The sequence below is a fragment of the Arvicola amphibius genome, chromosome 11, assembly GCF_903992535.2.
Source record: "Arvicola amphibius chromosome 11, mArvAmp1.2, whole genome shotgun sequence".
Classification (NCBI taxonomy): Eukaryota; Metazoa; Chordata; class Mammalia; order Rodentia; family Cricetidae; genus Arvicola; species Arvicola amphibius.
In genome coordinates, this window is record NC_052057.2 from 103,928,230 (window position 1) to 103,942,522 (window position 14,293).

At 47.7% G+C, this 14,293-nt stretch overlaps 1 protein-coding gene across 3 annotated transcripts in view; it reads right to left on the reverse strand.

Annotated features, from left to right (window-relative positions):
* Window positions 1–14,293, reverse strand: part of Abca1 (ATP binding cassette subfamily A member 1) — a 117,516-nt gene that overhangs the window by 33,168 nt on the left and 70,055 nt on the right. For all 3 annotated transcript variants that reach the window (XM_038347246.2, XM_038347245.2, XM_038347249.2), the window contains 13 exons: window positions 13,000–13,197; window positions 12,068–12,273; window positions 11,302–11,478; window positions 10,631–10,853; window positions 9,077–9,298; window positions 7,933–8,137; window positions 6,795–6,908; window positions 4,420–4,591; window positions 4,157–4,288; window positions 3,310–3,452; window positions 2,940–3,077; window positions 2,191–2,411; window positions 887–959 (listed from right to left, as the gene is read on the reverse strand). In XM_038347246.2, coding sequence (XP_038203174.1) covers window positions 887–959; window positions 2,191–2,411; window positions 2,940–3,077; window positions 3,310–3,452; window positions 4,157–4,288; window positions 4,420–4,591; window positions 6,795–6,908; window positions 7,933–8,137; window positions 9,077–9,298; window positions 10,631–10,853; window positions 11,302–11,478; window positions 12,068–12,273; window positions 13,000–13,197 — 2,224 coding nt within the window. The remainder of the gene's footprint in view (window positions 1–886; window positions 960–2,190; window positions 2,412–2,939; window positions 3,078–3,309; window positions 3,453–4,156; window positions 4,289–4,419; window positions 4,592–6,794; window positions 6,909–7,932; window positions 8,138–9,076; window positions 9,299–10,630; window positions 10,854–11,301; window positions 11,479–12,067; window positions 12,274–12,999; window positions 13,198–14,293) is intronic.

Here is a 14,293-nt window from a genome sequence, read left to right on the forward strand (position 1 = left end):
GACAAGAGCGTGGTGCTACTTGGTCATCTCAGCTCTACAGCAAGAGCCAGCAGTCCCTGCCTTCACCCTTTGCCTGCATCTCAGAAGCACTACTTTGACACCATATTCCTAAGATGCCCAAACCCATCAACCAGCTCGTTGTGGCCTGAAAACTCCAAGAGAGAGAAGACTGTCTCTAATTTACCTTTATGTCACCAAAGCTGGGTGCACATGTAGGTGATGGGTATCGGTAGATGGGCCAAAGACTGAAACCTCGTGTCTACTGTGTATGTACCAGGACTCTTTGATGGAAGAGGAATTTATAAATCATAAAGACTTTGCCCTTCTGTAAACTTTCAGATAAGGCTATTCTTTATTTACTTTTGAAGATGACTAATCAAACAGTTTATGAGAGCAGAACTCTTCCTGCATAAAGCCAGCTGTTGGGACCTGGTAGAGACAGCCAGCTCGGTATTTTTATTCCATATGCCACTGGTGATACTGGTCCCTCATAGGCACTGCTTGAGGGAAATGGAAATGCTCGCCTTCATCTCCTAGGCTCTCACCTTTCTTATATGTTGATCTCAACTCCCTTCCTGCTGGCTTGGCCCTCCAACACCTCATCCAGGAGCCACTCCTCCCAAGGCATTCCCCAGACTCCCGGTCACCTCAGTTCTCTGGGATACTGCCCTTCCAGTCCCGAGACCAAGCCCCATGCTCCCCAGCAAGCGTTAGGCCAAGCCACCACCAAGCTGCATTCACTCCCTCCGCCACCCGGTCCAGCCCAGCCCAGCAGCAAACCTTGAGTCAGCGCCACCAGCCTCTGCACCTCTCCTCCTCCGCCTCCACTCTGCCCAGCTGCGGGGAGCTCAGGCACCACCTGAATAAGAAACCCCAGAGTCCTTACCGATGGTCAGCGTGTCACTTTCATGGTCGCTGCCCAGGCCAGCATCAGAACTGCTCTGAGAAACACTGTCCTCCTGATGGCAAAGAAGGAGGTGAGAACGGGTCAGGGGGTGAGCCGGGTCTAGACACCACCACCTTTGAGGGAGGGAGCATCCAGGAAGTTCTACTGTCGACAGCCAGAGCAGAAAGCATGCAGCTGGCAGCCATGTTTCAGAGGACCCCGCTACCGGGTATATGTTCTACGTGTATGTTCTTAGCCTGACTGACTATGGTGAGTGAGAGGTCGGCAAACTGAGTGACCGTCAACAGAACTGTGTGACATTAGATCAATGCTGCCATGGGACATTTGCCCGCAGTCCCAGCAAGGGATTTACCTGACCGCTTATCTAGTTAAATGTTTCCCAAATGGTAATATGCACTCAGTTGCTCAGGCACCCTTCTTAACATGCAGATACAGATTCAGTCTGTCTGAACCAGGCAGAAGGTCTGAACGAGGCTCAGGTCACCACGTTTCTAACAAATTCCCAGTGGAGCCTGTTGTCGCCAGTCCTTAGAACTCACCTGACTTAAGTGAATAAGGAGGCTCCAGCTACAAGGAAAGTAAGTAGCTAAGAGTTCAAAGCTGGGGGGAGGGGCTCAGGTAGGTGGTGTGGTTTGATTACACGTAGAAATCTCAAAAGAGAAGCAAACCAGATCCAGGGTTCTAGTCCTGACCATGATGTACTTGCTAGGAGATCCCGACTGTGCTACAGACTCCTACAAGGCTCACCTGCTTCATCTGAGACTATACACATAATATTATCTTCCCTGCATCACTCTATATGTTGAGATGAAGATGTGAAAAAAAATCAGAACGAAAATGGACTATTACCATTACTTTCTTTTAAACCCACATGTTATACACGGGGTAAGGCTGTATATAAGAAATATTCAATGTTTCATAGTTTCAAAGTTAGGGTCAATGAGATTTAAAGGCAATAAGCAGGAATGGCAGGACATTTTGAAGCCAAGGCTCTTCTTACCTCTTGGCAAGTCTCTTTCCTTTGACAGAATAAAGCCCTCAAAGAACTTTCTCCATCACCCAGGGTTAGTACCAGAGGGAAACTAAAATGGGCTGCAACAGAGCTAGCGGTTGGAACAGCGGTCTCCCAGGCCTTCCACGCGGGAGCTGTGATGCCCTGCAACAGGCCCGCAAAGCAAGAGGAACGCTGCCACATCTTGGCAACGCGGGGCACGGATGCACAAGCCGTCTAAGCCAACAAGCCCTGGCCCCACACAAAGCCGAGCCCCAAGATTGCCGCTCACCTTTTTCAGACACGACACCGTGCTGCTACTGTTCCTGCAGGAACTGAGAGACGACTCCACGTCTTTCTTGACCAGGGTCAGGTAGTAACCTGTCCCCAGCTGGTTCTTCAGAAAGAGGGAGGAGCCCACACAGCACAGTTTCCCGTGGGAAATGATGGCAATTCTGTCCCCTAGGATGTCGGCTTCGTCCATGTGGTGTGTAGACAAGATAATGGTGCGGCCTGCCAGGCACAAACACAAGGAGATGTGACCGTGGGGCCTGTCCATTCTCGCTGATCATAATGGCAGGGATAACAGAGATGTCACATATGAGAAGGATCTCGGGGAGGCCCTTAAAGCTTGGGGTACAGCTATTGCATTGTTACAGAAAGGGGGGTAGTATTTATCTGGGAAACTGTCCCACAGAGTGGGCTAAGAGGTTTACAGATATTCCCCTTAGTCAGGGCAAAATGAACAAGAACACAGACTCTGTGTTCTTGAGTCTTAGACTACAGCACAGTATAGTCTTAGACTATAGCACATGTGTGCCTATGCCCTTTCTGCTCTCTGGGTCGGCCTTTAAATAACAAAGCATAAGCTTTAAGTATCATACAAACCAGGCCTCCTCCCTCTCCCAGGATAGGCCCTGAATAAGGAGGTGCCATGCTTTTCTTGAGAAGCAATTCTGTTACCCTAACAAAAACAGCCACAACACTCAAGAGCCACCCTTCACCCCAGTTTCATGACTGGAAATAAATAAGAGCATGTACCTTGTCGATACTTCAGCAGGAGCTCCCATATTCCCCTGCGAGAGTAAGGGTCCACACCTGCCGTGGGTTCATCCAGAATGACAACCTTGGATCCACCCACAAAGGCCAAGGCCACAGACAGTTTCCTCTGCATCCCGCCTACAAAACAGAGCAACGCACAACCTCACATGGTGAGCGGGGATGCGGGGTGGCGAGGGTAGGGGGTTGAGAGATGGCTGCAGGTGTCCAGCTGGAGAAGACAGGTTACTGTGACCTGGAGACACGGAGCAGGGGACAGGCAACTGGGACCACCCACCCAGTCTTGGACCCTGGGGTCTTTTTCTGGAGGAGGAAGTAAAGGAAGACGGAGAAGGAAGGTCTCGGGGCTCACCTGAGAGCTGGCTGGTTTTGCTTTTCAGCTTGCTGGGGGGTAAGCCGACATCCAGGGCCATCTGCTCAATTTCTGCTTCCACGTGCTTCTCCGAGAGCCCCTTCAGGCGGGCATAGAACCAGATGTGCTCTTCAACGGTCAGCCTGGAGGACAGAGGGGTAGGTCAGCCCGGGGCTCTGCAGGGCGTATGTCCCCTGCCATATTTTTCTTCTCTTCCTCCACCTCGTCCTCACCTCTGAAAAATAACCAGTTTCTAGAAACGGTAACCAGAAGGAAGAACTCAGGGTACACACACAGATAATGGGCCACCATAGGAACTGTTTGGGGGATAATGGATCATTTCTATACTATTCCTTGCAGGCCTGGTCACAGGGCTTCTTAAGAGTTAAAATTTGAAATCCCGGCTTCTCAGATGGTTCTCACTCCACTGTTCTGTTAACCAAGATGGTTCAGGATTCACTTGGGGTCACTGACCCTTAATGGGTCTCAAGGTCTGAGTCTAAGGAAAGGGAGGCCCCTGGGAAGCCCAGAAGCCCAAGTTACTGGATTTAGATAAGAGAACATTAAGACAACATCACCTCCTTTTTGCTCTGAAATCAAAAGGCAACTTGGCCACCTTGGGCCATGAGAGGTAAGACCTACCACATTGGGCCATGAGAGGTAAGACCTACCTACCACCTTGGGTCATGAGAGGTAAGACCTACCTACCACCTTGGGTCATGAGAGGTAAGACCTACCACCTTGCACTCCAAGAAGGGAAATTCTTGAGTACCACTCTACTGAGAACATCAGGACTCCCGGGTCGCACACGGGAAACGGTGGCACTCTGTACGCTTCTGCTACTCACATGTCAAACAACACATTATGCTGGGGACAGACGCCCAGGTTCTGCCGGATGGAACTCATCTCAGAGCGAATGTCCTTTCCCAGGATGTAGGCAGTGCCAGAAGTTGGGGGGAACAACCCAGTAAGGATTGACCTGAGGGCAAGAGTAACAAACTCAAGAACCAGGCAGACCCAGTCTCACCTCTCCTCAGCTGCCTTAGGTCTACATTTCTAAGCCAGGGTTTCCCACAGCAGATCTTGTGAGAGCCACGCCCCTTTTCTTACATGGTGGTGGTCTTCCCCGCTCCATTGTGACCCAGGAAGGAGGTGATCTGGCCCTCGTAAAAATTAAGTGCCAAGCCATCCACAGCCACCTTCATGCCATCTCGGTAAACCTTCACCAGGTTCTGAATGGACACACCCAGCCTCAGGTGAGTGGGTTCCTCTTCCATGCAGACTGTGATGGAAGAAAAGAGACAGAGGTGAACCCACAGGACTCACTGACCTGACCAGGAGAGTGACCAAATACGAAAGTCAGTGCTTAGACCTTCGGGACGAGCTTCTCTCCATGCTCAACCTTTAACGCTGCGCACACAGAAGATAAAATAATTAAAGCCCTTCGGGGCATGCATGCTGATGGAAGGGATGAACTTAGAACAGAACACTAGTCTGTTAATGAAAAAGGGCCGCACAGATGATTAAACTGCAGAATGCCAACTGTCATTTTTTTTAAAAAAGATTGCTAAAAATGTCACTGATGCTCATACCATAGAATACTACTCAGTAAGAAAAAGCAATAAACTATTAAAATACATAATAATGGATCTCAAAAGTGTTGTACTGATTGAGGAAAAGATCCACTATCAAAACTTGCCTGTTACCCAGTTCCATCTCCATAATATCCAGGAAATAACAAAACTGTAAGGATCAGGAAGAAATGAACAACTAATAGACGTCAGAGAGTAAAGCGGAAGGGAGAACTAGCCAGGACTGTTAAGCAGTATCAAGAGAGAGAGCGCTGACGTGACAAAACGGTTCTGCGCCTTGACTGATAAGACAGAGCACAAATCTACACACATGATCGAACTTCCCAGACCTCAAAACCAAGTGTGAGATGAGGAATCTAATGCTCTGTGAACTGCACCAATGCCAGCTTCAAGCTATCCTTCGGTTTTAGGTTTGGAAACTACACTTGAGTTATGCACGGCGTTACTACCTTGGGGGAACCCATGAAGAGAATAAAGGAGCCTCCTCACATACATGTCTGACAACGCCTTGTGAGCCTATTGTAAAACAAGCAGAGTCCTTTGTGTGGTTGGGTGGCTGTTCAGGAATGGGAGCAACTGAGGGCTGAGGACAGACAGGCAGCCTAGGGAAGGGGATGCTGGGCCAGAGGCTGAAGAGCAGGAACAAAAGAGTTTGAAAGACAGGCAAGTGGGAGAAAAGGCTGCACTGTGGGAGGAAGCACTGTAGACAAAGGTCTGGATGTGGAAGAACACAGCATGGTCCAGGCACACAGGGAGAGGTACTGAAGGAGAAGAGAACAGTGGGGAAAGAGCAGGGCAGTGCATGGGGAGCCACATGAAGGACACCATCTTTAACCACCGGAGACCCAAAGAAGGGGGCAGAAGAGAAACCTATGACAGCATAGGAAGGAAGCAGATCTACAGACGGTGTAGGGGGGAAGCAGATCTACTGATGGTATAGTGGGGAAGCAGATCTATGGATGGTGTAGGGGAGAAGCAGATCTACTGATGGTATAGGGAAGAAGCAGATCTACTGATGGTGTAGGGGAGAAGCAGATCTGCTGACGGTATAGGGGAGAAGCAGATCTATTGATGGTGTAGGGGAGAAGCAGATCTACTGATGGTGTAGGGGAGAAGCAGATCTATGGACGGTATAGGGGAGAAGCAGATCTATTGATGGTGTAGGGGAGAAGCAGATCTACTGATGGTGTAGGGGAGAAGCAGATCTATGGACGGTATAGGGGAGAAGCAGATCTGCTGATGGTGTAGGGGAGAAGCGGATCTACTGATGGTGTAGGGAAGAAGCGGATCTACTGACAGTGCAGGGGAGAAGCAGATCTACTGACAGTATAGAAAGGAAGCCGACTATGCTCAATGCAGAAGGAAGCCATACTGAGCACAAAGACACAAACACAAAACCTGGATAACTGAGGCATCTCTCCTGGTAGTCAGGAACTAGCAGAGGTTTAGAGTCCGGTGTAAAGAAGGATAAGAAGCTATGGAGCACAGACTGAGTCTATATTAGCCACCTGGCATCCACCTATACCATTGCTGGCATAGAGCACCACAGCCAGGCAGGCAGAGAGATTAGGTCCACAATCATGGCTAACTGCTCATTCCTCCTGGTTTCTCAGACCAGCACAATTGTCCAAGAAGGGGACATATGGGTATACTGATCACATTATAGTTTCTTTCCCACAAGTGGGGAACGAAGGTTGTGCTCCTCAAGAACCCTATAGGATTCCCACTAAGTCAGTGAAGACAGCAACGGCATTGGTGTATAGGAAAAGGGAGCATTGCAAGGGAATTTTCTGCCTCTACTGTGGCTTTAGAATGTTTTTAAACGGAAGAGAGCTGCCCTTCCCTAGTGGGACAGCAGCACCAAGTGTAGGGTGTGCACGTCAGGGTACTTACTTTCTGATGCTCCTTTCTGGCCGGAACCGAGGTGACTCTTCTCTTCACTTTCCTCCCCGAACCAGTAGGACTTGGTACAAGGGAAATACCAGGGCCGGGGAATCCCATACTGCCCTGAAAGCAAAGCACAGGCATGATCCAAACCGGTGCCATCCCAGCACCTCTGACGTTTTCTAGCCAAACCCTCTTCCTCCTTGACACAGTATTGGGGCAAGGGATAGACTAGCACTGAGGTGGAGTTTGCTCAGACTTACTATGCAGATCGTATATTCTGCACCTCCCCATGGCCTCCCAGCCACCCCAGATGGCAACGCCATCCTCACTTTAGAGATGAGCCATGTAGCCTACCCAAGGTCACTTACCCGGTACATATGGATTCAGAATTTGAACCTCAGTCTATATGATGCAAATTGTATATTCAATGGAGGAAGGGTCAAAATTCAGATAGGTTCAAAAAATTCCTTGCAAGAGAGTCAGAGGGCGAACAAAAGCCTAACTCTGCCTCCTAAAATCTGATCTTGTGCGGAAATGTATCCCAAAGAGAGCATCAAAATTGTTACTGAATACTAATTTGACTTAACCATGTGTAAGTGCTAAGACCTAATATATAATATGTTATATATAATATATATGTATACATATATATACATATATATATATATTATTCATAACATATAACTAAGAATCAGAAGCTCTCCTTGGGCTTCTATCACTGGGGACATAGAATCCAGAACCCAGCCAGCACTGAGAGGAATCTACCAGATTCTGACCTAATGTAGTCCAACTGGGGTCATCTCTAAACACCAACACTTAACAGCCATCTGACCTCAGACAAATCACTTAAATTCTCAGCTAGATCTCTCCTACAGCAAGAGCCCCAAAGCAATTTCCAGAACCAGAGGGTATAACGTTCTTTGCACAGTACCAGGCACACTGGGCTCAAGCGTGCACGACACGGCGGTACTAACGGATGCACTTTCAGCACCCGTGACTTTCCTTGTACCGTTTGTTTTTCACAGGTTTAAAGTCACTTCCTGGGAGCCCCCTCGGCCCTCAGCAATTGCAACACAAGGAAAGGACATTTATAGACAGACAAGACAAGGTCAGTCAGCCAAAGCGGTCTGGAAGCGTGGGGTACCTGGAAAGACGGCTTCGATGTACCACGTCATCACTCCATAGAGGAAGGTGTCAAATAGCATCATGGACACGGCAGTGGTGAGATTGAAGCCGTCTTCCTCCACCGGGCTCTCAAAGAGATTGTCCCATTGCACCCCTACGCCTTGCTCCTCAAAAAGGGCAAAGTATTCACAGCCAAATCCAAAAGCCACGGGAGACAGAAGACTCTGCGAGAAAGAGGCAACGGTAACGGGTCTAAGTCCTTGTCTCTCTCATTTTTTGCTTCTAATGTAAATTCTACCTTGAGAAATTCGAGTTTGCAAATGACATCAATTATAAGGCGTGTAAGCGTTCTCCTGGAGCCCCTTTGGAGATGCGGACTCTCTTGCAGCATCCAAAATGATCTCATTTGCAAGCACTCATTATGCATGACATTTCAGAAATGCACGCATGAGAGCAGGGGAGACTTTTAGAACTGTACGCTTCCCAAGATATTCCAAGGTGCAACAATCCTGCCCTACATTCAGCCTCATACTGATGTTCATCAAAGACTTTTTCCCCTGATCAGTCATTGAATATTCAGGATTGGAGGAGCCACTTTAAGGCTTGACACTCATGGGACTCAGCCTGAGGTACTGGCCCCATGCTGAGAGCCTACTAATATCCTATCGGTGACCCACGGGGCAGTTGGTAAGTGGCTCTTACTGGGGTTCTCACATGCTCAAAGACCACACCTACACTGCAAAAAGGAGCATAAAATATCCTGATCAGGGATCTGTACAGGGGAAGTCATGTTGAGTCTAATTCAGCTCAGAAAATATTACCCAAGTCAAATACCAGAATGGATACAAGAAAGACATGGGTCATTAATGAACCACTTGGGGCCTCAAGCTAGCCATGGTCATGATTTTGCTGTGAGGTCATTATAACCAAAGAGCTGAAGCTAAGGGGAAGTCATGGTATCTGTCTCCGCTAGATCCATTTCCCAATGTTATTTACATCCAACCAGTTACAATCTGATTTATGAAAAAAAAAAAAAATCAAATCCAACCAGTGTTCACTATAAGGGCAAAGGAGAAACAACTTAGTTCAAGAGGAAAACAGAGTGAATGTCAACCCCCCCCCCCCCCAGGGGCCAAGGGTCTGGAAAGACCAGAATTACTCACAGCAAAGATCTTGATGGAGAAGCCCACATAGTCCTGCCAGGCTACACACAGGACGTAGGGCAGATAGAGCGTGAAGTAGATGATGCCCCCACAGGCTGCTGCCAGGTTAGCCCGGGAGAAGAGCGTGCTAATGAGGAAGCACTGTAGGATGGTCACCACGGCAAACACAGACAGGAAGACGAACACCACGCTGGGGTCACTGTAGGGCAGCAGGTTTCCTAACTAGAAAGAAAGAGCCTTGGATAAGTGTGAGGCCTCAGCAAGCTCTAACACTTGCTTACGGGATCTTAAGAGTGGTTTTTACTCATAATTCTTTCAGAGATAATGTAGGGGAACCACGCTGCTCAGTTTTCTGAAGTGGAAATCAAACCCAGGAGAAATAAGTTACTTGAGAGGAGATAATGATACCTGACTTCTCCTTGCCTAAGGACAATGACTGCCTCTAAGAAAATGTTATATAAGACAACAGCCCACACATCCTTTCTCTCCAAAAAACTAGAAATAGGCCAGGCAACCTTAACCTTCCCCTGGTAGCTACAAAGTCTTCATTCATGCACACATCTAAATAGCTGTGAATATTCTGAGCCCTGAGCTCATCTGTAGTGACCGTGGACAGTGAAGCAGGCCCAGTCAACATGCAGCTGCCTTTATCAGCTCTCATACACTGGCCACAGGACCCCTACCCTTATCACAAGGCTTAGGCCCTTGCCCTCAGATACCAGAGCATGAGAAGAAGGGTTGGTTCAGAACTGCATGCAAATCAATCCTGCTTCTGTCAGCTGCTTCAGTGAGGCGCTGGCCTGCCCTGAGCACTCAATGGTCTACTGTGGGGAGGGTACAATAACGCAGCCCACAGAATGTAGTTTACACAGTGCTGGCATCACCGAGTGCTCAAGAGTAATATACAGTAACTAGTATAAAGACAAATGCTACATCCTCTTGCTTTGTGCTCTGTCTCTCTCCTAGAAAACACTAACTTTTGTAAGAGGCACCTTTGTGTGAAATGACTGTTGAGGCAAGCTTTGTGTATGAGACAAAAACTTCACCGCCCAGATTCCACTTTAAGGGAGGGCTTACCTGGCTATAGGTAAAAGACATCCAGATGTTAGCATCCCTGTTGTCATAGCTAGGAGAGCTACCAGGCCCTGGAACACCCCTTTCCCTGGTGAGCCCCCATCCAATGACTGACTAAATGGAACAGGGGATGTCAGGCCTTGGGGATAAGAATTTGGACAGTTCAATGTGGGAACTCTCTATTCTCCTGTGTAGTCTTTAGAGCACCTCGTTGGGCTGCTTGATCATGGTTCAAATCCTCTCTCTGCAAGACCCAGCATGCACTCCATCCCTCTAGACACTGATCCTGCCTAATATCCATATATCAAAGTTGGCCTCAGCCTCTTCCTCCAGACATCCAAACTTGTAATAGTGAATAACCTTCTGATCAAGGACTTGAAAATAATCCCTGCCCAATAATACTCCTAAGGGTCAAGCCTTAAGTACACAGTGTGGTACAGGTAAATTTGTGCTTTTCTGGGAAAAGTAAGGCCTCCTTACCTTCAAGATGACGACCAGCAGGCCAGCACTCACAAGCAAAGGGATGAGGCTACTGATAAACCAGCTAAACCAGAGAATGCCATTGTCCAGGCCCATGATCCGCATGGTCTCCTTCAACCGCGCCTCCTTCTCGTACACAATGCCCTTGATGATGACAGCCACAGAGTAAATCCAGGCCAGGGTCATGAAGAGGGGCATGGACCGGCTCATCACCCGCAGGAAACTGGAGGCACAGACAGAGAGCAAGGGAAACATGAAAGAGACACACGTAAGCCAGGCTTAGCTTTAAGCTCTTGCATGTTGGAGGAAAAACTATGTTTGGGTCACCAAGGGAAGGTCCTCTGGACTCTCGAATGACCAAATGCTTCATTAGCAGTAGATAGAGATGAGGCTGACAGAGTATAGCCATCCAAGATTTCTTTAGGGGGCCACTTTAATAACCAGAAAATAGTGGGGGTAATAGTAAAATAAAGTTAAGTAATTTTACTAAGTACTAAACATTAAGGGTGGGGGCAGAATCCAACCTGGTCTCTCCCTGAAGGTCAGTGTCTCTAGGGTCACCTCCTACGGACTTGCTTTTACTCCCATGCTCTGCAGAAACATGCACGGACACATGCACTGCACATGGAGCTGCTGATTTAGTAAAGATGTTGACTTGCTGGCACACTCACATGTCATCAACGTAACAGGGGTAGGGCATCTGCTGCACATAGACACCCGTTGTCTTCTCGGTCCCCGTCAGCACTCTGATGATGGCCTGCTCTACCACATCCTGCAGGTAGGCGAAGCCCCCCCAGACATAGCGCATATCCTCGAAGGGGTCAGCCCGGGGACCTGGGTCCCAGTACCTGAAACCGAACGATAGGTGATCAAACATTCCTACAAAGCACACACTAGAAAATCCAATTACCCACAGTGCCCCACACTTCCTTGGCTACTCTTCCTATTTCTTATCTCCTATTCTTATCTCAGTTACAACAAGTACATAGATTCTTAAATAAAAATAATCACCATGAACACACTCCCTTTGTGCGTCTGTTTTTCTTTCCCCTTTAACGGCGACCTAACATGGCATCAGATGTGCATACTAACATTTCCCCAGCTAGCTCGCTTTCATCGGCTGTCTGCCTTTTTTTATAAAAATGTGTCTGCCTAGCCCGGAGACCCCCTAAAGGCTTTCCTTTCTTCCTCCTGACTTTTAAGTCCTTTGGATGAATCTTTTGAAGAAGAATGCTGAAAGAGAAAGACTAATATTTTATGGTCTTTGATTAACAGTTGCTGGCAATGATAGAGTTTTAGCAAAGTCATGCTGTTGCTGCTGCTTTGTTGTTGAAACTCCTTCCAAATTGCTAATGGAGTACCACCAGTCATAAAAGTCATCCAAACTATGTTCTTGACCTTTGCAAGACTGGGTTGGTGTGATGGAGTTCAACTTACCCATCCTTGATCTTATTGGTCCTCTCAACATTGTCAATGTCCATTCGGATCTTGTACTTCACGTGATGGGGCAGCTCAGCACTGCCAGGAGCGATTCCTGTGAACACGATCCCAGCCCAGAACTTCCTCTCATTCAGCAGCTCCATGGACTTGTTGATGAGCCGGACTTCTGTTGGAACAGGCTCCAGCTTGTTCAGGTTGACACACTGACAGAAAGCAAGACAATTAGTATCATTACAGCAAGACAGTCTCATTAGAACACTGGTGGCCAGAAAGACAATTATAGCCAGAACTCAGACTCCTTGGTGAGACAGGCACTGGCGGCCCTAATTTCCCAATCATCGCCCCCTAATCCTCTCTTAAAGTAGCTTTCTTGGTTCAACCAAGCTTAGAACTGAGGTTTATGGGAAATACTGGACATGACTTGTATTGGTTTTTTTTTTTTTTTTTTTTTTTTTGCTATGCAAAATGATCCTGTTTTATTCTATTCCATTTTCTTAGCAATGCTGAGTCAGGGCAACTAACCATTCAAAATCAGATAAGAAAAAGTTCTGGTCAGCTTTTTCCATTCCATCAGTGTTAGGATTAAAGTTTTAAAGTTTTATCTGTCCCAAATTAGATTAGATAAGTTTCATAAATACGGCTTTTGTAAGAGAGCAATTTATTACCATTTGAATCGAGATTATCAACACATGGGAACACCCAGAAGACAATGGATAAAAACACTGGCGTCTGTTCGAAATAAAGCTGGAAGTAAGTTTATTTACTCACGAAGCCAGACATCTAGTGTTTATCTTGTCCTCCAGGCCTGCGGGATATAGCTGTACACGACACCACACATTCCTTCTAGGCTCTCTTTATGCCTTTAGCTTTACTGTACCATCTCACAGGTAAAAAGCCCTTGCTAAAGGATGTACAGAGCAGACCCTCACCTCCATGAAGTGAGAGATCGTCTGGATTGCCTGGTTGGTTTCATTGAAAGCCTCTCTCCATGTATACGCGGAGCCATTGGGGGACTTAACATCCTCTGGGTTCTTGGCCAGAAATGCCATGATGTCTTGGGCAGTCCAATCTAATCCATCCAACTTCTGTTCCCAAAACTGGCCATTGCCTCTGCTGTCTAACAGCGTCTGCCATTCCGGGAAGAAGGCGTGAACAGAAAACATCAAGTTCATGGTAAGGCGTGCGACATCACATGCCACACCCTTCTCACAGCCTCGGTCTGTGTCTGTGCATCTCCACACGGAAACTTGTAAGACACAGGAACGAGGCTTGTCCTGGACAAAGATGAAGGGCTAAAGTTGAAATCGCATGACTGATATTGGCCAGGTGAATGGGTGAGCTGAGACACAAAGTCAGACCCCTGAACTCACAGGCTTCCCACTGTGCCAGACAGTGGTTAATGGTTCTAACTCTAGCAACAGTAATAACAGCGGGATCTATAGGCACCATAACTCACAGCATCATGAGGGTGTAGCCTTGACTCTGCCCCTTTCACACACAAGCAATCACAATCTCATGGATGTTAATATAGCTAATGAGTGGGAAAGGCAGGCTGGAAGACCCAGACAGGCCCACTGCTTCCAGCACCCGCCTATCTGCATCATATCTGCCCTCTCTTCTGAGACACGGTCTAATGATGCCAAATAAGCCCACGTCTAAGGCTTAACTCAGGGAAAGAAATACTGCTGGGGAATCCAAGTAAAAAATGGGTCCTTCCCCAGCCAAGAACATATGGATCACGATGAAAAGGAGGCCTGTCTCCCATCGCCTAGCAGTGTGAAAAAGGTCACAGGCAAGCCATTCTGGTCCTCAACCCAAGGCCTGCACGGATGCACTGCCAGGGAAACGGGGCAACTGCTGACTGGGTACAATGGACACAGGCGCCATGCTCAGTTACCCGTTTCCAGGGGAAGCAGGAGGCCCTTGCTCTACTGGGCCGGGTCTCCAGAAGACGAAGAGCACCTTCCTAATCTGTCTTCTTTTCAGTAACCTTGTAAGCTCTTCTCCTAAGTGGCTTCTCTTTCGCCGTTTTAATGGGAACATAATGATTTTACAGAATGTATCTACTATAATTTCATTAACTATTCCTGTACTGCATAGCATCTAGCCTATCTCCAATTTCCCATGGTAACAATTGCAGTAATAACATCTTCCCTCCCACAATGGCTTCTTTAAAAATTATTGCCATAGGATGCATCCCTGTGAGGGGTGGGGGTGGAACAA